This window comes from Tupaia chinensis, unplaced genomic scaffold (assembly GCF_000334495.1).
Source record: "Tupaia chinensis unplaced genomic scaffold, TupChi_1.0 Scaffold144682_1, whole genome shotgun sequence".
NCBI classification, from domain to species: domain Eukaryota; kingdom Metazoa; phylum Chordata; class Mammalia; order Scandentia; family Tupaiidae; genus Tupaia; species Tupaia belangeri.
The window spans coordinates 1,149,964-1,176,051 of record NW_006204543.1 but is presented as its reverse complement, the minus strand read 5'-3'; the positions used below and the strand labels follow the sequence as shown (position 1 = coordinate 1,176,051).

Genomic DNA, 26,088 nt, shown 5'->3' with positions numbered 1-26,088 from the left:
TGAGCCCTCTGTTGGTGAGAGAGATGTAACTGTGGTCACTGTGTCTGATGTTAGGGTTCTAATTGTTAAATTCTCGTACTTAGAGTTTCTTACATAGCCTTGATACTTACAGGGTTGGTGTATTTCCTCTATGACTGTATGTTGCTACTCCATAATTAGGAAGGCACAGCTTCACAAATTGGGACACCTGTCAGAACAATATGGATTCTTCTATTGACACAAGACTATCACATTTATGGTGAATCAGTGGGTGGGAGAATGGATGAACTCATTGATGCTTTACGAGAAGTTTTGGGGACGGTGCTCCCAAAGAAATAAGCAGTTTGCACATTGACAACTGCTTTTACGAAGGTGCGGGATGTTGAAGATGCCTTTGACAAGCAGCAGATCATTCACTATAGTTTCTAAGAAAAAGTTAATCTTGCTTGTAATCTAATTGAAGCTGACCAATGGTTAATAATACAGTAGCTATAGAGATGTACAATAATGGAATAAATATTTTTAAAAAGAAAGGATTTTGTAAAAGCTAAATAAAGTAATTCTAAGGGGGGAAACAGCGAATAGACATCTCAGGTGGTTCAAGTTCAGCTTATGCAATTCTGATGACAGTTCAAAGTTGAGCAGACTCGATGGTGGCTGGCGAGAACTGTTGAAAGCTAATCAGCTGTAGAGACCAGCAGAGGTTTAATGTTTTAGGGTGTGTGTGCTTGCTGGAGAGAGAGAGAAAGTGCCCTCCTCCCCCTCCCCTACCCCACCTCCCACCCCACCCCCCACAGGGGAGATGGCTACACTGCCATCCCTTCTCCATTGTTCTCCAGGGATTTTGTGTGCCTGCACACATGCGCCCATCATGTTTTTTTTTCTTTTTTTTTTGAGAGTTTTTTTTGCTTTTGGGCGCGTGCGCTCGCCAGACAGACAGAGAGAGACAGAGAGACAGAAAGCGAGAAATCACCCCCCAGGGGGTATGGCCACGCCACAATCCCTTCTCCTCCATTCTCCTTTCAGGATCTTGGGCACACATGCACACGCGCCCAGCCTGAGTTCTAAGCCATCGGGTCCGGGCTGCGAACTGTGGTCAACTACGTGGGAGTCCAGCGACATAGCCATTACGCAAAGTGCTGATCCCAGTGCCCATTGTGTTTTTCAGGCTGCTGAGTCTGGGAAGCTGCTGAGTCTGGGACTCGCACTGTGCATTCAGCCATGTAGGGAGGTGGGGGGTCCAGCCAGTTCAACCTTTGTACCCACCTGCTGGCAAGAGCAGGTTTTCATGGAAATTTTAACAGAGAAGATCGATAACCTGGAGCATTTCTTTGAACAATTGCAACAGGGAACGACAGGTGGCTTTACCAGTAAGGCCCTGAAGGCAGAGTACAAAGCCATGGCTCTCAGGAGGTGGAGGTGGCCCAGTCAAAGCAGAAGCAGACCACTCAGGAGGAGAGGTCTTGGGAACAGGCTTTTGGGATGCTGAAGGCACTTTGCTTGTTGACTTTCTGGAAGGACTTTTTGTGAGAGTGTTTGGGGAGTGTTACCACAGCTGTAGCTAAAACTAGGACAGCTTTACCAAAAAGTCGTTTTCTGTGTGGTGATGCTCCTGCTTGCATCTCATTGCAATTGTTGTTTGTTTTTAAAAGAGGGTTTTGCCGTAGGGTGCATGCACTCATTGGGGCCTGCAGGTGGCATGGTGTTTAAGGGCGCAGTCCATCCACATGGCTGACTGAGGTTTGAGTTCTGGACCTGGTGGTTTGCTTTCTCACTTTCTCTTTCACTTGCTTGCTCTCTTTGTGTCCCTCTCTGGTCAAGTATAAAGGGAGGAAGAGAGGGAAAGAAAGAAAGAAAAATTTTTTTTTTTTTTTTTTTTTTAATGAAAGACAGGAAAAGTGAGAAATCACCCCTGGGGGAGATGGCCACAACACATTCCTGTCTCATCCTTTCTCAGCCTGGGATCTTGGGCACACACGCACACATGCCCAGTGTGATTTTCAAGCTGCGGTTCTGGAGCTCAAACCCATAGTTGGCCATATGGGAATCCGGTGATGTAGCTGCTGTGCCAGTGCTCATCGCAGTTTGGGGAGTTTCCCTTCTGACCTTTTTTTCCCCTTAAGATCTTTAATGGACAGTTGTTTGGTTTTTTGTTTTTTAATAAGAAAAAAAAACCTATATTGATATGGCTAAATTCCCAGGACCCTTAGTTTTTTAGAAATAGAGGAGATTATCATCACTTCGAAAAGTGTTTTGAACTTGATGGAGCTTATGTTGAGAGCTAAAGTTATTTTTATTATTTTCTCATTGCTTTTTTCCATCAGTGTTTTGAAGTTCCTTTTTATGAGGCATGTATAAAACGTAAATTAATGATATGATTAAACTATTTTCTTAACTTCAAGATATCTCATTATGTATATGCAAATATTTCAACAATTTTTAAAAATCCAAAATCTGAAACACTTCTGGTCTTAAGCATTTTGGTAAAGGATTCTCAAGCTATTCTTAGAACAGCGTGACTTTTGATATTCAGGTCAAAGGACTTGTCCAAGGCCGCTGCTCTAGGAGGTAGCAGTAAGCGCCTTCTCTGTGCCTGACGCGACAGGTTCTGACTACACAGCGTTTCGTTCGGAGCCAGATTGCCGCAGTGCAAGTATTGGAAGGGATCAGAACTGTGTAATAGAACAGTGTTTATGTATTCTTAGCCCTTTTGGAGCAAGGGTAAAGAAATCGCTAACCCTCAGCTTTGTAGATGAAATGGGGAAGCATGCCTTTGCCAGCTGAAAGCTCTCAGGATCAGAACTGTGTAATAGAACAGTGTTTATGTATTCTTAGCCCTTTTGGAGCAAGGGTAAAGAAATCGTAACCCTCAGCTTTGCAGATGAAATGGGGGAGCATGCCTTTGCCGGCTGGAAGCTCTCAGGCCATAGGGCCCACCTAACCACCTGTCCACTCATCCTGGGAGTAGCACCAGGGTAATTGCCTCTTCATATGTTTTTAGGTGTTCATAAATATTACAGAAACGAATCACTTTCATTTTATAATGAGTTTTAGTAAAAAATTTAAGTTTATTCAGTTGTCCATATAAAAAGAATTGAGTGAGGTGTTTTATATTTTAGGTTAAAAATCTCTAAGAGCCTGATTTTAGAATTCACCAGCTCATCAGAAGTTTGGCGAATATGGTATGTTTTTGTTTTATTTTTTTGTAATTCATATTGCATGTATATCTTTATGTCATGGTTAGAATGACAAATATATTCAGTACATTTGGGCACTTGACATTTTTAAAGCATTGTACTAAATGCTAAGTAACTTTGAATCCAGATAGACTATATGAGAGACCCAAGTGGGGTGCCAAAAGAGTTTTCAAGAGACGAGTGCTCTGTGAAAAAAATATAATATGCATAAGAAGGTTAAGGGGGCTGGTTTTAGGTGTTAGGCTATGAGTATTAATAACTACTTACATCTGTGAGCTCGTTATATGCCCAGCACTGGTTTCGTGCTATTACATGTTAGCTCATTGATTCTCATGATAACCCTGTGAAATAGCTACTATTAGTATCTTAGTCTTATCTGTGAGAAAACTGGTGCTCAGAAAGGTTAAATAACTTGCCCAAGATTTCCCAGCTAGTGAGTGACCGAACAGTGAGATGTATCCAGCTGACTTTGGTTTAGTACTGGACCTCATAAAGGAGGGAGCTGCTACAGACCTTGACTCAGTAATTTCCCAAATTCATGTAGCTCTTCATTAATTGATCTCAGTAAGTCAAGTAAAAGGTATTTTAACCTTACCATTTTTGTGTTTACAAGTTGGGAAGTTAGACTTGTTTGGGTCTTCTGAGTCCACTAAAACCCTTAATCTGAAGCAAATCCAAGGGGGAACTACATCAGGACCTCCTTTCATTGCAGGGTGATGCTGTCTTCCCCAGACGAACGCGGCTGTAGCTATTTTCTTATTAGGAAACATAAAATTATGATAGGAAAATCTGGGAAATGGGGTGATTATACAAGTTATAAGTCCCATTTATTGGAATCTCTCAAAATTACTTACATATGTCCAGGCCATTCCTCATCCCCCTCTGGGTTCCTGCATTCATGGTTGGAGGGGGATCGTTCAAGCGGTGGTGTTTTCAACCCTTCCCCTGGGGCTCTCCGTACCTAGTGCTCCATAGCAAGTTCTGCAGCCTCGCTGCTAACCCACCTTTTGTTCTTGTCTATAGGTAGCTTGAGGGTGTGACCTATGAAGCGTTTTCTCCCTCCTGACATTCTCATCTTCTTTCACTTCTCAGATTTGGTCTGGAAACATAGTATGGCAGGGGAAACTGGTTGCATGAAATGATGTCTTGACAATGGGGTATTTCAGGTGCATGATACCTTTTTCAGGGCTACCGTAAGATTAAAGGAAGCCTGCTAAATTTGAACTGTGATAATCAGGAAAGTTGATCTAAGACCATGTGGAAGGATTAATTGAAGGAAGAAGATATGCTTCTTACATTTTACCATATTCTTTCATAAAATTGAATCTTAGTGGCTGAGAAAATGGGACACATCTTCGTGCAGTACCCAGAGAGTTTTGACTCTACTTAATTACAAAACAAGTCTCTCTCAGATTTTGGTGTGTATGTGTGTGTGTGTATATATGCATATAATTATTGCATTAAGCATTTCCTACCTAGTGACTGATTTTTTTCATCAGTTTAAGAATCCTTTGGGGCCAGCAGATGGTGTAATGGTTTAAATGCTGGACTCCCATATAGTCAACTGCAGTTTGAGTCCCAAACCGACGGCTTAAAACTCACTGCCAGGTGGAGGAATTGCGGTGTGGCCATCATCCCTGGAGGGGTGATTTCTCAAAAGAATCCTTTGACTAAAGTAGTCCTGTTCAAACTGTTGCCATACAGTTGTGAGGTTTCAATCCATGTTCTAAGTCTTTGCTCATTTACATGCATTGAAATCATGGAACTGTATAGCAAAACAAAACGAAAAATAGCCCTGGATAGGAACTCGGTAGGTCTGGGTTTTAGTCCTAGCTTCAGTACTAACTCTGGAATCTTGGGCAAGTCAATTAATCACTCTGAGGTTGCTTCATTTCTTTTTTCTTTTTCTTTTCTTTTTAAAAAGTTCTTGTTAATTCTTGCTTCCCTATCAGTCTTGATTAGAGAAGCGCCAAATTGTGAAACTGAAAATACTGTTGACAATGCTTGTCAACTGTGACACTGCATCAGATGTAAGGGATTACTAGCCACATTTTCTCAAGAGAGGTCATTTAAGGAAAAAAAGAAAAAATACCTGCTAGAAAACAGTCCTTAAAAGCTTTTCTGTAATAATTCTTCTAATGAATTTTGCACTGACACTTAATTTGAAGCTTTGAAAATTATTTTTTGAACAATGAATTGAGTTTATATATTAAAATGTTCTAACTGAAGGTTTGTTTAATTTATTAGAGTTATTAAGCCTACGCTCAGATCAAGTTAGCAGCTAGACTGGTGTGACTGCCTGTTTTTAATCAGTGACTCAAAGCTGTGATCACCCTGATGTCACCGAATGGCCACAGCTTGTAAAAGGTAATTTTGAATGTTATTTTACAGCCTTTAAAAGGCTGTCATTGTAAAGTGAAATACATGTGTAACGATGAAGAAAATGTAGTTGGCAGTAATACTGCTGAGGATAGTGGACTTAAGAGTTGACCTACTTCTGCTTTTAATCTCCTTCCTAAAATTACAGTCCTTCTAATTTTCCCATTCAGAATATCAATGGCCGTCATCACCAAAGGTATATTTGTAATAAACTATTTCTCAAAAAATCAGGTTTTTAAATACACATTTTATTATAAGCATTATTGAAAAGTTTTCTCAATCTGCATTTTAAAATGTGCCTTTAGATGGTGATCGTTTTAGCTAAATACTTCTCTAGAAATTTTTATAACTAATAAAACTAGTGTACTTTCCTCTCCTAGAGAGTTACAGTGAAGGTAACTGGAGTGGCTTGCAGAGTGGAGAAGCTGCACCCAGTATTACTGGAAGTGAGCCACCATTTGAATTAGCTCGCTCATGCTGCAGTGTTCAGATCAGTGACTGTACTTTCTCCTGTCCACATCAAGACCCAAGATCGAGACTTTTCCAAGATTTGTTTCTAATGTTACTTGGTTATTGTTTCAATTGTTCAGTTTCCTTTCTGATTTGTTTTGATAAACTTCATGGTAAACTAAGTTTTTTTAAAAATTCATTTTGCTTATATATTCTGAATTTGATAAAATTACAGGCACACACAATATTCTTTCTTTTGTCACCCTGGAAGTAAAGAACAAAAAGGATACTTAGGATCCAAAATGAAAGTCTGGGACTAGTGCTCTATCTTCCATATTTTATGGGTTTGAGACTTTGTCTCTTTAGGATTTTTTGGTAACTTATTTAGAATATTACAGAAATATACTATCAGCAAGATAACTGGAAGTCCATATAGATATGCACTACTAATATTCACTGTTTCTGCTAGTTCTGTGTTTATTCACATTTCTCTTGATTGAAAAGCTATTTCCAGTTTGAATAGAAAGCAATCTGTGCTGTGTCTAAGCCCCATGAGAGATCTGTGTTGGGTAGTGACTTTTCAATCCTTCCTTCCATTGTCCTAGACTATATTGGCTTCTGTTATTTGACTTGACTTATAAGTGGTTTCAATAGTTCACTTTCATATAGGTAAATATTAAGTACTAATAGAGCGTATTTAAAACAATGCGATACTCTGATGCTAAAGGTCACCTATTTTCTTTAGGGAACAGAATTTGGGAAAATAGATGTAGTTATTGGATAATGTATTTAATCTCTATGCCATTTCAGGATTTCAAAAGTTTGCAGGAGCTACATATTGTACTTCTGAAACTTGGATTTGTTTTCCTTCTTGCTTATGTCTTACCTTTTTGTAGTAATATTTTTATTTTCCTGTCATCATGTCCTCATTTTTTTTATCCTCTCTCTTTTTCTTTCCCTGTTAATTTTGAAAGTTTTACCGCCTATGTGTTTGAAAGCTTCTAATCTGCCTCTCTTCCCTCAGTGCCAGCAGGTTTATTTTTTGTTTTGCAAGCCAGCGCTGCCTCCTTGCCTCCTTACAGTATGACATCTGATGCTGGAGGGTCGCACTTTCAAAAATGAGTCAGCTGGTACATGGGGTTGTCCGCAGTTTTTAGCTCTTCTGTCTGGGAGATACAAGTTTGGAAGCAATCTTGGGGTACTTGCCCACAGGCTGGTGGAGACCAGGTGTGTCAGAGGTGATTTGCTTGCTCCCTGGGGGAGAGGGTGGAGTGAAATTTTTGCATTTGTGTCACTGCCAAGTCACTGCCACCTCCAGCATGCCCCAATTTTTAGTTCTTATATAATTTTGTGTAAAATTAAATATTTAAATGTACAGCAAAGAAGATCTAAAATAAATATTTGAGCTGCTGGAGTCTTTTTTTTTTCCCTTTTTACTTTCCTTTTTCTTTTTTTTTTTTTGGCATTCTTGTTTTTGGAATCTAAATGAACTAGATAGTGAGAATAATTTTGAAAGGGATAAAGACATGAATTTATTTTAATGCTAAGAAATTTGCATTTGTGTCACTGCCAAGTCACTGCCACCTCCAGCATGCCCCAATTTTTAGTTCTTATATAATTTTGTGTAAAATTAAATATTTAAATGTACAGCAAAGAAGATCTAAAATAAATATTTGAGCTGCTGGAGTCTTTTTTTTTTTCCCTTTTTACTTTCCTTTTTCTTTTTTTTTTTGGCATTCTTGTTTTTGGAATCTAAATGAACTAGATAGTGAGAATAATTTTGAAAGGGATAAAGACATGAATTTATTTTAATGCTAAGAAATTTAGGAAACAGATTTTTTTCCCTGATAACTCTGAAAAAGATTCTTTTGTTAATACAGTTTAAAGTTGGAAGTCTAAAGTTGTTGATAAATTTACAAATGACTGTGTAATGTTAGTTTGAAAATTTAGTCTTTGATCTCAAAAAATAATTTACCTATCTTGGGAATTTGAAATTGTTCAGAATCAGTATTAGTTTTACCTTAAAATATCGACTATTACACACTAATTGATGCTGTCTGTAAACAAAGGAATTACTGGTTTTGATAATGTGGTGTAGGTGTAGAGGAATTGGTCACGTCTCCCAAAATGAAAATGAAAGACTTCTTAGTGTCTTTTACATAAAGTAACAGCAGTATATTCAGAAAGAACTGAAAATAACTGGCAACTATTTAAACCTGAAGTTAATTTACAGTTAACCCAGAACAAAATTTTAGTATCCTTGATTATACACTCTTGGCAGATAGTATCCTGACAGTGTATTTTCAGGAATTTCATTGTTAAACCAAGATACTCTTGATCAGAATGGTACGTTTCACTTAAGTGTCCCACAGTTCATCAAGGCAGGCCAGCCAGTGGCACGATTATTAGGGTGGCTAGATCTTACTTACGTGGCTGACTGTATGGTTTGAGTCCCTGACCTGGCAGCCTGAAAGACACGCTGGGTGCATGTGTGCGCATGTGCAGAGTCGTGAAAGGAACGAGAAGAGGGGGAAGAGATTGCATTGTGACTGTCACCCAGGAGGGGTGCTTCCTCACTTTCTCTCCCTCGCTCCAGTGAGTGTGCATGCATTCTACAGCAAATTAAAAAAAAAAAGGAAAGGAAAAGAAAAGGAAACTCACTAAGGCTATTAGATTTTAGTTGGAATTATCCAGAGTAGAGGTTGATACGTGTGTGTGTGTGTGTGTCTTTTGTACAAGATAATAAATATATTAGGAATTGTGGGCCATATGGTCATTGCCATAGGTACTCATACCTGGTCTTTTAGTGTGAAAGTAGCCATAGATGCTAACTAAATGAATGAGTCTGGCTGCATTCCAAAATTTTAAAAACAAACCAAAAAAAACCCCTTTTACAAAAAGCAGGCAGCTGGCCTGGGCAGCAGCTTGCCAGCTTGGTGGTGTAAGGGTTGAGACTGAATACCAGTGAGTTAATGTGGGCAACCAATATTTGGCTATAGAAAGTTTCATGGTTCTGTGCTTCTATTATAAATATTTGACTTTGTGAGTAATTATGGCTTATGGTCTGTTTTCTAAGTATCTAAGTATAGTGTTTTACTTTCTTCTTCTTAAAAAAAAAATGCCTTTAGTTTTTTATTAATCTAGCCCTTAAATGTTATATGGCAATCTGATCTGATCACTTTTTTTATGTCAAAATCTTTCGTTATTTTTAAAGCTTTTATTTAGTGCTTAAATCTTCTTTGCAAATTTGTTTTCCCAAGTAACATGTCTACCTGTTTTTGGAATACGGAGTATTTTTCTAACACTTTCTCAATTGCATTTTACAGATCACCAGGAGAACCTCAGTCTGACGACATTGAAGCTAGCCGAATGTAAGTGTAACTTGGTTGAGGCTCTGGTGTCCTTCATGTTGCCCTGTGCTATTTTAAATGATAATCATAGTTTTTTTTTTTTTTTTAAAGTAATGAGTTAAAAGTAAATTAGGAGATAGGATCATTTCTACTTTTTCCCTTACCAAGTACTTTTAAACCTTGATAACAAGTTACTAGATTTCTACTACTTAATGGATAATTGCATGCTCCTGGAATATTGTTTTTTTTTTTTTTTTTTTTAAGAAGTTGTGGGGAAATAGGAACTGGTGTCCTTCATGTTGCCCTGTGCTATTTTAAATGATAATCATATTTTTTTTTTTTTTTTTAAAGTAATGAGTTAAAAGTAAATTAGGAGATAGGATCATTTCTACTTTTTCCCTTACCAAGTACTTTTAAACCTTGATAACAAGTTACTAGATTTCTACTACTTAATGGATAATTGCATGCTCCCTGGAATATTGTTTTTTTTTTTTTTTTTTTAAGAAGTTGTGGGGAAATAGGAACATTGGGAAAAGAATAGAGTTAAACAGTCTATTTTTTTATGTTATTATGTTATAAATACAAAGATGCATAAAAATTAGTTCCTACTCTGCAGAAATTTACAGTATACCCAGAAGAAAAGATACAGAAGCATATCATTTCAATGATTGAGATAGAATAGTACCCAGGAGGCAGTGGGAATGTAAATGACTAACAGGGTATCCAGGTGTGCACTAGGAACCCAGTCCACGTGGCAGAGAAATCGTGGTGAACAGGGAAGGCCAAGGTAAATCCTGTGACTCGGAGTTAGTCAGCTAGAAATGCGAGCAGAGTTCTTCTAGGTGGAAGCGTGAGCAAAGTGCAGAAGCAGCACAGGGATTATAGGAACCAGTAGGCAGCTGAGGACTTTCAGATCACAGGCCAACTGGAAAGCAGAGGAACGAAGGAGATAAAATTTGATAGAAAGGACTAAGACCTTGCACGCTCTGTTAAAGGTCTTGGTTTTTATGCCTTAGGTATTTGGGAATCAGTAAGGAAATTGCTCCCAGGGTGGTAACCCTGTTGAGTGTGTATTTTAATAACTGGCAGCAGGGAGGCAAAGGGAAGAGAAAATACAGGGTCGGATGAGCAGGGCTTCAGTAATCTAATCAGTATGAGCCGTGACTAGGTGGGCAACAATAGAGGAATTCAGCATAAAGTTTTCCCTGTGGCCTCATGCTCTAAACATACTCAGGGTCTAGGGAGTCCTGCTCCAGCATGTGCAGGGTTCAGGCTGTTCCTAGTAGATCACAGCGCTGAGCCAGTCTCATCTGACCCAGGCTCCTGGATCATTCTGTGTTCTCAACTTTTTGGTCACCCTCTCTCAGGACCAATTCTCATGGACCAGGCCAGTTTTCATAGACAGACTCCAGGCCAGGACCTACACACCCAGCCTTTAAGGTGGTCTTTTTGGTCTAATTCATCAGGCTCCAGAGGCTTCAGAATCCAGGCCTACCCTAGAAAACCCCAGTGCCAGGTTGGCACCTGCGTATTGGGGCTTCAGGTCAGCCCCTCTGGATTCAGACCCATTCTCCCTCTCAGATCCAATCAACAGCCTACCCCAGTGGATCCATGCATAGGCAGCAGGCCAGCCTACTTGAGGACTTCAGAAGCAAGCTCACCCTTGGAAGCATGCCGGACAGCTGGCCCAGAATCTACAGACAAGCTGACAGGTAGAGCACCTTCCCATGGAAAGCCAGTCTGCCAAGATTGCAATAAGTCTATACTTCTTTAAAATGTGTAGAGCACAAAGATCAAGCACAATCATAGAAACCTGATACCAGCAAAGGGTGGGGGGAACCCTAAGGAAAAGGAGATTGGTGAACTGCCTGACAAAGAATTCAGAGTAAATGTTATAAAGGAAGCTTAGTTAATTTCAAGACAATAGAAACAGTTCAGTGTAATCAGAAAAACAACCAGTGATTTAACAGAGATTGAAATTATGTTAAAAATAGATTTCTGAATCTGAAATATATATTGAATGAAATGAAGAATACAAAAAAATTTCAGCAGCAAAATTAAGCAGAATAAAGAATCTGAATTTGAAGACAGGTGATTGGTTATTTCAAAGTAAACAAGAAGTTGTAAAAAAAAAAAAAAGAAAATTCTTGTAAGATTTAAGGAACAGCATCAAAAGAACAGTTATTCAAGTTACAGGAGTTCAAGAAGAAATTAAAGATGAACAGAAAGCTTATTTAAAGAAATTATGTGAAAATATACCCAGGTATACTAAGGTAAAAAGTTTCCAGTCAGACCAAAATCTGACCTATTCTGACATTAAGACACAATCAAACCACAAATAAAAGATAAAGAGAATAGAATATCCTGAGAATAGAAGCGTATCACATATGAGGGATTTCTAATAAGACTACTCAGAAATCTTATAGACTTGGAGTGAATGGGATGGCACATTCAATGTCCTGAAGGAAAATAAAGCCAATCAAGAATACTTTACCTGAGAAAGCTGCCCTTCAGAAATAACGGAAAAAGACTTCCCCAGGAAAATGAAAAAAGGAGTTTGTCACCACCACTAGCCTATCTTACAAGAAATACTACAGAGTTTTTTAAGCTGAAAGAAAAGAATGCTAATTAGTTTTGTATGAAAACATATAAACATATTTTACTGTGAAAATAAGTACATGGTTAAATTCAGAATACTCTTAATAGCTGTATGTATTTATGTATCTTCTGTAAAAGACATAATTATTTGGAATAATACCTAATGTAATTTGATAAGAAAAGTACAGTATAAAACGATGGTAAATTGTGACATCAAAACTATGGGGAGCAGGTAAAGAGTGTTGACCTTTTTCTTTTTTAGTGCAATAATTAAATAGCCTGTTAAAGCTATCAGTTTAAGGTGTTTTATGTAAGCCTCATGGTAACCACAAAGCAAAAACGTATGATAGATACACAAAAGAAAATAAGGAAGGCATTAAATTAATACCATTAGAAAATTTATCTAGTTTCAAAAGAAGACAGCAAAAGAGGAAGAAGAGAAAACATCTACCAAACAACCACAAGATAGCTAACAGAACGAGGCAATAAGTTCTTATCTGCCAGTAATTAATCTTAAACATAAGTGGATTAAGTTCCCCAATCAAAACACATAATGTGACTGAATAATAAGACCAATTATATGTTGCTATAAGAGTTTCACTTCACCTCTAAGGACATACTGAAAGCGAAAGAATTGAAAAAGATAGTCTGTACAAATGGAAGCCAACTGGAAATAGGGTTAATTCCACTTAGATAAAGTAGACTTTAACAAAACACTGTAAAAAAAGAGACAAAGAAACCACAGTAAATGCTGAAGGAGATCAGTTCACCAAGAGGATACAACAGTTAAAAATATACCTGTACTCAACATCAGAGTACCTAAATATATAGGAAATACTAATAGGTCTGCGGGGGGAGATTAAACCATAATGCAGTAGTAGTAAGAGGCTTCAGTACCCTGTTTTCAATAGTGGACATACCATCGAGAAATAAAATCACTACAGAAATATCAGGTGTAAAATATACTTAGTCCAAATTTATCTAACCAGACACGTACAGAACACTCCATTCAGCAATGACGGGGTACATGTTCTTAAATCCATGCATCGTTCCCCAAAGTACATTACGTATTAGGCAACAGGAGAACTCTTCTAACAACTCCAAGAAGATTGAAATCATAGTTGTTATCAGTAGTATGAAACTGGGGATCAGTAATTGGAGGAGGAATTTAGAGAAATTGATGAACATGCAGAAATTAAAACAAAATGCCTCTGGATAATTTGTGGGTCAAAGAGATTAAAAAGATCCTAAATAGGGCCAGCAGGTGGCCTGGTGGTTAAGGTGCTGGACTTTACACGACTGACTGCAGTTAGAGTCCCAGACCTAGTGACTTGAGACTCAAGCCATGCGTGTGCCTGCCTGTGGTCTGTCAGGAGAATGGAGAAGGGATTGCAACATGGCTATCCCCGTAGGGGGTGATTTCTCACTTCCCTGCTCTCTGTAAGTGTCTGTGTCTCTCTCTGGTGAGTGCCTGTGCCCTATGGCAAAAACCTAAAAAAATAATAATAACAACAATAAATGAAGATCCTAAACAAAAATGGAAACACAACATAAAACCAAACTTAGACTTTATAGCAACAAATGTATACATCAAAAGAGAAGAACTATATCAAAGAAACATCATAATGCCACACTTCAAGGAACTAGAAAAAAAAAGTCAAGGTTAGTGGATGGAAGGAAATAATAAAGACCAGAGAGCAGGAATAAAGATTAGAAAAAATAAAAAAGATTAGCCAAACTTACGAGCTAGTGTTTTGAAAAGATACATTGACAAACCTATAACTAGACTAAGAAAATAGACAAATGGACTCAAAATCAGAACAAAAGCACAGCCATTTTAGAAGTGATACCACAGGGAACCAGCAGTTAGTCTAATGGCTATGTTGCTGGACTCCCACGTAGTCGACCGCGGTTCATGTCCCGGACCCGGTGGCTTAAAACTCACGCCGGGTGCGTGTGCATGCGTGCCCAAGATCCCGAGAGGAGAATGGAGAAGAAGGGATTGCGGCGTGACCATCCCCCCTGGGGGGTGATTTCTCGCTTTCTGTCTCTATGTCTCTCTCTGTCTGTCTGGTGAGCGCACGTGCCCTACAGTGAAAATCTCTCCAAAAAAAAAAAAAAGGAAGTGATACCACAGACTAGGACCATGAAACTACTATTAACAATTATACACCAACAAATTCAGTAACCTAGAAGAAATGGAAAAGTTCCCAGATACATAATTCTTATCAAGATAGGAGGAAATAAAAAATCTGAACAGACGAATAATGAGTAAGAAGATTGAAACAGTAGTGAAGTCTCTCTCTAAAGAAATCCCAGGACCTGGTGGCTTTATTGCTGAATTTTACCAAACATACTGTTTTCAAGAAGTTGAAAAGGAAATTCTTTCAAACTCATCTTTAAAAAAATATTTATTTATTTAATTCTATTTGTTATTATCATTTCTTTAATTTGACCAGAGAGAGACAGAGATAGAAAGGGAAAGGGAGCAAGCCACTAGGTCCGGGATTCACACCACAGTTGGCCATGTGGGAGTCCAGCGCCTTTAACCACCATGCCACCTGCTGGTCCCTCAGACTCATTTTAAAAAGCCAGCATTACTCTGATACCAAAGCCAGACCAAGGACTCTACAAGAAAAGGACATTATAGGCCAGTATCTCCGGCAAATGTAGATGTAAAAATCCCAGTGGAAACACTGGCAAACTGAGTTCAACAGTACATTAAAAAGATTGTTCACTGTGAGTAAGTAGGTGTTATCTCAGGGTAACAAAGATTGCATAACATACTCATCTGTGAGCATGAGGTGCCACATTAAAAGAATGAAGGATGGGAACCAGCAGTTAGCGTAATGGCTATGTCGCTGGACTCCCACGTAGTTGACTGCGGTTCGCGTCCCGGACCCGGTGGCTTAGAACTCACGCCGGGCGTGTGTGCGTGCGTGCCCAAGATCCCGGGAAGAGAATGGAGGAGAAGGGATTGCGGCGTGACCATCCCCCCTGGGGGGTGATTTCTCGCTTTCTGTCTCTATGTCTCTGTCTGTCTGGCGAGCGCACGCGCCCTACAGTGAAAATCTCTCAAAAAAAAAAAGGAAGAAAAATCATATGATTGTACCAATACATATAGGAAATGAATCTGACAATTTAACATCTTTTCATGCTTAAAAACGTGCAACAAGAGGCCAGGTGGTGGTGCAGTGGTAACAACTGCACACACATGGGAACAGTTCTGGGTTCACATTCCTGGACCTTCCTGAGCATGCTGTGTTCACATGCATGTCCATGAATAAGGCTTGCTGAAACTGGGTCATGGCATGAGCATACTGTTGGGAATGCCTGTGTGTGTGTGTGTGTCTGTCTGTTTGTCTCTTTCATATCAAAGAAACAAACTTAAAAAAACACTTACTAGTTATTAGACATAGAACCCATGTACTTTACACAGTAAAGGCCATGTATGGCAAATTCTCTGTTAACATCATACTCAATGGGGAAAAGTTCAAAGCTTTTTTCTCCAAGATCATGAATAAGACGAGGATGCCTACTCACCATTTTAATTAATAGAATATTGGCATTCTCAACAGAGCAGTTATGCAAGAGAAAGAAAAAATACCCAAATGAAATGATAGAGAACAAGATCTTACATATATAAAACCCTGAAGACTTCACCAAAATATTAGAAGTAACCAATGAATGTAGTAAATGTAGGATACAAATGAATGTAGGATACAAAATCAAGATAGAAAAGGCAGTAGCATTTCCATATACTAAAAGTGAACTATTGGAAAAATAATTTTTAAAAAATTCCATTTACAGTAACTATTAAAAGCAGTCGGACCAGCAGTTGGTGTAATGGCTATGTCACTAGACTCCCATGTAGTCGACTATGTTCAGGTCCTATATTCTGTGGCTTAAACTCAGGCAAGGCACATGTGCGTGCGTGCCCAAGATCCTGAGAGGAGAATGGAGGAGAAGGGATGTCGGCGTGGCCATGCCCCCTGGTGGGAGTGATTTCTTGCTTTCTGTCTCTGTCTCTGGTGAACACACGTCCCCTATAGCAAAAACCGCTCGGAAAAAAAAAAAAAAAAAGGAAAGGAAAAAAAAAGTCTTACAAATAAACTCAACAAAGGAGGTGAAAGACTTGTGCACTGAAATCTGTAAAAGATTGGTTAAAAAAACTAGTGAAGACATGAATGGAAAGTTATCGTGTGTTTATGGAGTGGAAGAATTTTTAATTTTTGTTTGTTTGCCATAGGGCATGTTCACCAGGGAGAGACAGAGACAGTGAGAGGGGAAAGTGAGAAATCACCCCCCAGGGGATGGCCACACCACTGTCCCTTGTCCTCTGGGACTTTGGGTCCACACGCACGCATAGCTGGCATGATTTTCAAGCCTCCAGGTTTGGGGCTTGAACTGTTGTCATGTGATAGTCCAGCACCTTAACCACTACACCACATACTAGCCCCAGGAATTTATATTGTTAAAACGCCTGTACTAGCCAAAGTGATCTGCAGTTTCAGTGTAACCCTATCAAAATTCGAATGTTACTTTTCACATGTATAGAGACAGTAGTTCTAAAATTTGCGTAGTATTTAAAAAGATCCCAAGTACCCAAAGCAATCCTGACTAAAAAGAAGCATTACAGTAACTTGATTTTAAAATGCACTATGAAGTTATAGTAATCAGAAGAATATGGTAGTGGCATGAAGATAGATATAGACTAGTAGAACATAAGAGAGAGCCAAGAAATAAATCTGGGTATTTACTATCAATTGGTTTTCAATAAAGGTGCCAAGAAACATACAACGGGAAAAGAACATTTTCTTCAAAAATGGTGAAAGGAAAATCGCATCTGCATGCCGAGGAATGAAATGAGACCCTTATCTCATACTATGTACTGCTTAACTCCAATGGGTGAAAGGCGCAAACACAAGGTCCAAAATGATAAAAGTACTAGAAGAAATCAGGGGATATCTATTATGTTGTCGTGGGCAACTTTTTTTTTTTTGGATATGACCCCAAAGTACAGGTAACGGAAACAGAAAATTAGACAAATGGGATTACATCACACCAAAAACTTCTGCACAGCAAAGGAAACCATCAACAGAGTGCAGAGACAATCTACAGAAAAGGCAAAGCATTTGTTAACCATACATCTGATAAGTAGGTGATACCAAGATACATAAGGAACTCACTCAGCTTAATAGTAAGAAAACAGCCTGCTTAAGAGATGGGCCGAGAGCCAGAGTAGACATTTTATGAAGAAGACACACAAGTGGTTAACAGGCAAATACAAATTAAAACCCCAATGAGATATCTGTCCATACCTATAAGAATGACTTATTGAAAAAAGAAAGTGCACATGTTTGGAAGAAGGTGGAGAAAAGTGTACCATTGTACACAGTTGGTGGGAATGAAGACTAGTATGGCAGTTATGAAAAACATAGGGAGTTTACTCCAAAAGTAAAAGCTGAAAGTATTATGTTATTCAGCAATTCCACTCGGGTATAAAGGCAGAGGAAATGAAATTACTTTGTTAAAGAGGTATCTGTACTTGGTTGGTTTCAGTGGTAATCGCAGTAGCCAGAATATGGAATCAGTTTTTTTCATTAACAGATAAATGGATAAAGAAAATGTGGTATATGTACACAGGAATTCTACTTTAGAAAGAAGGAAATCCTGGGAACCAGCAGTTAGCGTAATGGCTATGTCGCTGGACTCCCACGTAGTCGACCGCGGTTCGTGTCCCGGACCCGGTGGCTTAAAACTCACGCCGGGCGCGTGTGCGTGCGTGCCCAAGATCCCGAGAGGAGAATGGAGGAGAAGGGATTGCGGCGTGACCATCCCCCCTGGGGGTGATTTCTCGCTTTCTGTCTCTATGTCTCTCTCTCTGTATGTCTGGCGAGCGCACGCGCCCTACAGTGAAAATCTCCAAAAAAAAAATAATTAAAAAAATAAATAAATAAATAAAAGAAAGAAGGAAATCCTGTCATAGGTGGCAACCGGAATTAACCTGGAGATACATCACTTAAATTAATTTAGGCACAGAAAGCCAAGTACCACATGGTATCGCTTACATGTACAAGCTGGAAAAGTCGAATCCACAGAAGAGAGTAGAATGGTGGTTACCAGGGGCTGGGGTCAGGTGAGACTAGGTCGTGGAGATGGTCAAAGGGTACACAATTTCCGTTAGAGGAATTACTTCTTTTTTTTCCTGCTGTACAACATGATGACAATGTATTGTATTAGAAATCATAGGAGTAGATTTTAGTCCTCACCACAAAATTGATCGTTACGAGTGATAATTTTTAGTATTGCCTACACTAACTCCACAGGGTATGATATTTCTCAAAGTCATGCTGTACATGATGAACACATACAGCTTTTCTTTGTAAGTTACAGTAATTTTTTAAAGTCCTGTTTCTTTATAGGTCAAGGAGATAGTGCACTATGAGTGAGACCTCTATGGGAACGATCAGAAGTTGGTTATTAAAGAGCCTGAGGTGACAAAGGTGTGGTTGAGAGCCTTCAAGTGCGAAAGGCAGGTATTTTGGGGACTAGATTTTGGGATTTGGTCTAGGCTGTGTATGTAGACAGCTTCACCTTGGCAGTACTGGAACTGGGGTAAACTAGATATTTTCGTTTATGAATGTAACATGGAGGTGAAAGCTAGGTGTTCAGGTCGGTCGTGTGAGTTTCAAGTTAGAAGTTGCTTCTTGTTTTGTTAGGGGAGGAGGTTCGGCTTTGTTTTTAATACAGGGAGTTAGAAGAATAATGGTGGACTTTGTTTTATATGACACCCTCATGTGAGAGTGTTACAAGGATAAGAGAGAGCCAGGCATTAGTGAAAGTTAAGCGGTTGAGGGGCCATTATGTGGGACAGACTGTCTTCTAAGTGGGTTGAGAGTAAAGAATGGAGATGAATGCTGGTAAGTGAAGCTTGCATTGGTTAAAGCCAAGGATGGTAATAGTGTGAGCAGTGATAGGATATTTGTCCCAAGTTGGTGTAAGGTCCTGGTTGAGTTAAGCAAGCTCTCATAATTGAATTTGACTGTGTTAAAGCAGAGCCATAGGACCTGAGTTTTGTGATGTCTCACCAGAGCTGGTTAAGGTTGTAGCCATAGCTGCTGTGGGATTACAGCTCTCAGCTTTCTCATCCACCATCATCTCTTGGGTTCCCATAACCAGGCAGCATTTCAGTATGGTGAGTTAGGTTTGTTCTACCTAGTATAGTAAGTCTTAATTACAGAATAGATAATAAAGGATTCTTGGTTTTATCTAAGAATTAGGTGATGTGGTTCATTAATGGTAACATGCCACACTTCCTGAGTCACGACTTTTTTGGTACTTTGGTGCATATTTGCATATGACACACTTTCAGGAACACCTTGAATGCATTTGAAATATAATTTACATACGCCTAAGAATATGCCTCTTTGTTGTTAGGAATCCTTAATGTATTTCACAGGGTGCAGAAAAACATAGTAAAACCTTTTTTTTTTTAAGAGTTTTTTTTGTTATGGGGCACATGCGCTGGCCAGACAGACAGAGAGACAGAGAGACAGAAAGCGAGAAATCACCCCCTAGGGGAGATGGCCACGCCGCAATCCCTTCTCCTCCATTCTCCTCTCGGGATCTTGGGCACGCACGCACACATGCCCGGCCTGAGTTTAAGCCACCAGGTCCGGGACTCGAACTGCAGTCAACTACATGGGAGTCCAGTGACATAGCCATTATGCTAACTGCTGGTCCTAGTAAAACTTCTGTAATTTAAAAATTTTGCCAGAGGACCTGTGCACTTGGCACAGAGAAAGAGAGGGGACAGTGAGAAAGCTGGAACCATTCCGTAGTTCAGCTTAAAGACGGAAAGGAGCAACAACCCAGATCTTTTTCATTTAATCATGTGTCTGTTTTACTGGGATTTTATGTAAATGTACATATACCATATAGTAGATACTAATTCAGACTTCTTAACTTCAAATTTTTAGAAATTATGCCAGAGTGCACATGAGCTTGTCAGAAAAGAGACAGAGGGAGAGGGAGAGAGCGTCCCTCCCAGCAGGGTGTGGTCACACCACAATCCCTCCTCCTCTTATCCATCCTTTTGGAGTTTTGGGCGGGAACACACACACACACACACACATATGCAAGTGTTTTTCAGGCTGCCTAGGGCCAGGATTTAAACTGCTCAATTGGTCATGTGGGATTTGGCTCCTTCAACCATGTGCCTGGACCCTAGATGTCTTAATTTCCTTAATGATTTCAAAGCAGTTTCTCAGTAATTTTAGATTTTTTTTCTTTTTAAACAATTATTTTATTTATCTATTTGCTTTTTTTTTTATTTTGACAAGGAAGAGTAAAATAAGCTGCCATGTGTAGGTCTTGAACCACGGTACGCAGTGTGGCAGTCCAGTGCCTTCACCACCACCTACTGGCCCCAGTAATTTTAAAGTTTTAATGCTCGGTAATTCTCTACCCTATCTTTAAGACTAAGGCTGTATCTTCAGGTGTATTACTATAAATGGAGCAAAGATAAATGTATCAAGTGACTGAGAGTTCATTAAAGTAGTTTAGGTAAATATTCAGCTTACTCTAAATTCTGGAATGCCCCAGGACCCAGTCTTGAGACCTCTTTATCCTTTCTGGGTGACAGCTTTCTTATCTGTACCCTGAAGTTCTCAGATTTCCACCTCCAACTCTGATTTACCCTTTTAACTGTAAACTTATTTATCTAAGAATTGGATTTGATTCTCAGTCTTAAAAAGTCTAAAGTAGATCTCTTAATTTTCATCCTCTCAACTCTACTTCTCTGGTAATCATTTGACGAATCCATCCAAAGCAGTTCTCCCCCCACCACCCCCCAGTTCAGCAAGGAGACTTGGAAGCATCCACGATTTCCCTTCTCGTGTGCTCACATTACTAAAGCCATCCCTGATTTCCCTGTCTCTCCTGCTCACATTACTACAGCCATCCCTGATTTCCCTGTCTCTCCTGCTCACATTACTACAGCCATCCCTGATTTCCCTGTCTCTCCTGCTCACAGTACTACAGCCATCCCTGATTTCCCTGTCTCTCCTGCTCACAGTACTACGGCCATCCCTGATTTCCCTGTCTCTCCTGCTCACATTACTACAGCCATCCCTGATTTCCCTGTCTCTCCTGCTCATATTACTACAGGCATCCCTGATATCCCTGTCTCTCCTGCTCACAGTACTACGGCCATCCCTGATTTCCCTGTCTCTCCTGCTCACATTACTACAGCCATCCCTGATTTCCCTGTCTCTCCTGCTCACATTACTACGGCCATCCCTGATTTCCCTGTCTCTCCTGCTCACAGTACTACGGCCATCCCTGATTTCCCTGTCTCTCCTGCTCACATTACTACGGCCATCCCTGATTTCCCTGTCTCTCCTGCTCACATTACTACAGCCATCCCTGATTTCCCTGTCTCTCCTGCTCACATTACTACAGCCATCCCTGATTTCCCTGTCTCTCCTGCTCATATTACTACAGGCATCCCTGATATCCCTGTCTCTCCTGCTCACAGTACTACGGCCATCCCTGATTTCCCTGTCTCTCCTGCTCACAGTACTACGGCCATCCCTGATTTCCCTGTCTCTCCTGCTCAGATTACTACAGCCATCCCTGATATCCCTGTCTCTCCTGCTCACAGTACTACGGCCATCCCTGATTTCCCTGTCTCTCCTGCTCACATTACTACAGCCATCCCTGATTTCCCTGTCTCTCCTGCTCAGATTACTAACAAATTCTGTTGGCTCCACTTTCTCAGTATTTGTAACTCTACCACTCCCCCCCACCACACACACACTTTTACTGTTATCTTGATTAAAGCCATTACCTTTTGCCAAAAGAATAAAGTTGTTTTCTGAGTCTTGCCCCACAGTGGGTTCGTTTCCAGTGGCTACCAGAATGATCTTTTTAAAATCTAAGTTAAACCATGTTATTTATGTTCAAAACCGTCCGAAGGGTAAAAGCTACCGATCTTTGTGGTTCCCCTTCCCTTCTGTGACCTCACCTCTCTTCTTGCTCATCTCTGTCTACACTGACTTTGTGCTCTTGCCCTCCACATCATGTACCTGTTGTCTGACCCTTCCCTGTGACAGCCACGTGACTTCCCTCCTCACTTCATGACTCTCTGTTTAAATGATGTCGTGGAAGAGAGACCTTTCCTAGCCAACTTCACCAGAGAGTGATCACATTTTATCTTCTCTGTCTGATGTATTTTACTTCAGTTTTCTTTGTGGGATTAAATGCCATTTGGCGTCTTTCCTATTGGTATCTATTTTACTTTATCAGTGGGAGGGAAGCGTAATGGGAGTGCCTGGCATCGAATAGGTCATCAGAAAACACTCAGTTACCTCAAAGAAGGAAGATAGGAAGTGGATGCAGAATGTTTGCTCTGCCTTTTTAATCCCTTTGCGGAAACGTACGAAGAATATTTTAGGATCAGTTTATGCACAGAAGTAAACCGATGTGCCTGTACGCAGACATGACACCTGCCACGGCACGTCACGGCACACTCATACTTCCGTGCAGTTGGAAAGCTGGCCCTGTAATCACTCGATCACTCGGCTGTGCAGATGCCACGTGGATGCTTTTATTTTCTACATTGACTTCTGCTTTAAGTGCTTATGGATCAAATAACATCTCAAATATTTTCAGAAATTAAAGAGGAATCTCTCTAGTCAGATAGGTGATCTTTCTGTCTTCAGGGTCCTCATCTATGGGTTCTCACCTCACATTTGTGTTCTCCAGGTGGAGTCTTTGCAAGTCCTTTTGTATGTTTTGATGTACCCAAGAAACCGAGAGGTATTCTGACATGCGTTTCCCTTCACGGTCAAATATCTAGTACAAATTAGGGTCAACTGATGCTGTCAGAAGAGCGATGGAAGACTCTTCATTGTGCCTCAGTCATGTGCTGTATACTGAGGACACGACAGAGTCGCTTACTGTGCCGTTTGCCTCCGGGAGCTCACCGCTTTAATGGGCGGGCAGCGGCAGTAAGTTACATGAGAGTAGGTTGCAGGTTGGAGGGAGACCTAGTCGTCCGGAAGCCATACCCAAGCTGAAAGGAGGATGATTGAGGGTATTTAGGAACATAGGGTTCTGTGCAGGAGGAGTGACTCTTCCAAGACCTGAGTCAGGCAGGACGGCGCTCCGCAGTGAGACGGTCCGTACCCCGAGCCACCTGCGGGAGGAGCTGCACGTGGGCTGGAAGTGGGAAGCTGCTGGCGAAGGCGAAAGGCCTTGGTACCGGGTCAGAGCCCTTGGCTTGGCTTGCTAGGGATCGGGCACCTCACGTGTGGGGCGACCGAGTCCTCGTCTGTCCACTTTCTCACCATAGGAAGTGTAAGGAAGCAGGCTTCTAGGTGACCGTCAGGATGGCTGAGTGGGTGGACTCACCTCACTGAAGAGCAGAGTTAGCAAGACCTGGCTGTCCTACTGAGGTACTCGAAGGAATGAATGTGAATTTGGAATTTCATTGATTTGTGTCTTTCTGGTTCCCTAAGACTTTTAGGAAATATTAATGAAACAGTACATAGAGCTTATCAGCTGTAAGTGGAGTTCAGAGCCAGCAGAGGTCAGTGAAAATAAAAGGGGCATTATTTCCCCAACTGGATTAGAAACAGAATGTCTGGATCCACTAGGTCCTTTGTTCCTCACTGCCGTCTTCCTCCAGGATAATTAGGATTAAGTGACATGATGTGCACACACCGCTTACTGGCTTTGATGGGTACTTCCGCTCGCCAGCAGAGGTCAGTGAAAATAAAAGGGGCATTATTTCCCCAACTGGATTAGAAACAGAATGTCTGGATCCACTAGGTCCTTTGTTCCTCACTGCCGTCTTCCTCCAGGATAATTAGGGTTAAGTGACATGATGCACACACCGCTTACTGGCTTTGATGGGTGCTTCCGCTCCCGTCCTAACGTCCCAGCTCCCAGCACTGCTTCCTCTCCTGTTGCCCATATCAGAAACGTGGGCCTGTTCTTCAGCTCTTCCTGTTCATTTGCCTCCTACAAACAACTTCTTTTAAACATCACTTGAGTCATTCCCCTCCTCTGCGTTCTGGCTGGTACTTCATTCTTTGCCTGGGCTGTTACAGTATCATCGCCTCACTCCATTGCCTACCTCCGGTATTGGCCACTTTGGTCCCAGTTTAGAAAATGGAATTATTGCAGAGGCACATCTGATCAGTCCCTTAACCTGCCTAAAACCATTGAGTGACTCTTAGGAATTTTAAATTCCTGGCAAGAATAAGCATACACATGTTTTTTATTGGGGGGGGTATGAGATTTCTCTTTTTCTAAAATCAGTTTCTCACGGTGGCTTGTGAGAACTCCCACAATCCAGCTTCTCCCCACCTCTGCATTTTTGTATTTCTTGAACCTTTACGAGAGCCTTAACGTCGCTGACTGTTGCACTGTCGCACCGTTTTTTCAGGCCCCTGTGCTATTATTCCCTTGTTCTCCCTGTTCAGAACATCCCTGCCACTCTATGCCATCAGCTGTTGGTCGTCTTTTTCCTTTCACTTTCTACTAAGTTGCCTCTCTCTGCGTTGCTGTGCATCTGTACTTATTCCTATATCAAAATATTTACACATCTAGCTTTCTTCTCTATATATTGAGTTTTTTTGAGGAACCCGTTTTGCATAGTCAAAGGACTTGGAATAGTACTAAATTCTAAAGAGTGTTTGACGTATATATACTGAAGTAGTCACTAGGAAGTTATTTGGTTATTTTTTGGCCTTGAAACAGAGAGAACATGTCTAATGGCTTGTCCCTGGCAAGCATAAGTATTTCTAGATTTAGATGGGAAGTCTGAAAAACAGCCATAGAGAAAATAGGAAACCAGTGTCCTAAAAGCTCAAAGTCACTTCTAAAAGATCTTACTTCTTAGCAGGGTTAAATAGAATAAGTAGTGAGAAATGTGAGCTTGGCTGGAGCAGTCTCAGAGTTCCCAGTTAGAGAGGCTAGATCGTAGGTACAGTGAGCTCTGGACCGTATAAAGCAGAGCCCTGGTTTGGATGTGTGTTTATTTCATGTCTGCCTCATTCGTTGGTTGTGTACAGGAAAGCTATTTCCTTTTGTATATGAACCTTGTGTTCTGCAGCCTTCCTGGATATTGGGTTGTTGGAAAAGTTATGATGTATAATTGCATAGGAAAACAAAAAAAAAAGTCATGACTTTTCCGACAACCTAGTAATTCCTATTTCCAGGAATTTTTTCTGAATTCCATATATATTCTATGCACATAGTCGTTTGTTTTGCAGACAAAGGTACTTCTTTTCTTCCTTCTAAATCAGTGTACTTTTTATTTCCTTTCCTTGCCTTACTGAATTATCTAGGACCTTGAGCCCAGAGTGGCGAGAGGGAGTATTCTAGTCTTGTTTCGATCTTGGTGGGAGAGTCCCTGCTTTCTAATCGTTACGTGTGGTGTTAGCTATTAGGTGTCTGTAGGCATTATTTGTCAGGTTCAGGATGTATTTTCTTGTTTTCTAGCATACCAGAAGTTTCTGTCCATCCGTCCTTCTTTCCTTTCTTCCCTTTCTTAACTCATGAATGGCCGTTGGGTTTTGTCAAGTACTTTTCTGTATTTATTGATATTATGTGGTTTCTCTTTTTAGCCTGTTAATGTGATAGATGACATTAACGGATTTTTGAAAGTTGAACCAACATTGCATACTTGGGATAAATTCCACTTGGTAGTGGTTTATGCTTCTAATTTTAGGGATTGTTGTATTTTTTGCTAGTCCTTTGTTTAGAAGAATTTTTGCATTTTTATTGGTCGGTAGTTTTCTTTTTGGGTAATGTCTTTGTCTGGTGTTGGTATCATGGTAATGTTGGGTTCATAGGATGAGATAAGAGCATCCTTTGTGCATCTGTCTCTTAAAAAAGATTATAGAGAATTGATGTAATTTCTTTCTTAAATGTTTGGTAATTCGTCATCGAAATCTGTATCTATTGCTTTCTATTGTGGAAATTTAGTAATTGGTTCAATTTCACTAATAGGTATATGCCTACTAAGATTGTTTCTTTCTTGGGGGACCAGCAGATGGCGTAATGGTTATGTTGCTGAACTCCCACATAGTTGACCCCGGTTTGAGTCCTGGACTTGGCGG

General features: G+C 40.3%; 1 protein-coding gene across 1 annotated transcript in view; it reads left to right on the top strand.

Annotated features, from left to right (window-relative positions):
• Window positions 1–3,098: 3,098 nt before the first annotated feature.
• The window catches only part of UBE3A (ubiquitin protein ligase E3A), a 59,638-nt gene continuing 36,648 nt past the window's right edge, over window positions 3,099–26,088 (top strand). Inside the window, 3 exon segments of the mRNA XM_006172185.2 lie at window positions 3,099–3,161; window positions 5,424–5,543; window positions 9,332–9,376. Coding sequence (XP_006172247.1) covers window positions 5,524–5,543; window positions 9,332–9,376 — 65 coding nt within the window. The 5' untranslated portion in view covers window positions 3,099–3,161; window positions 5,424–5,523.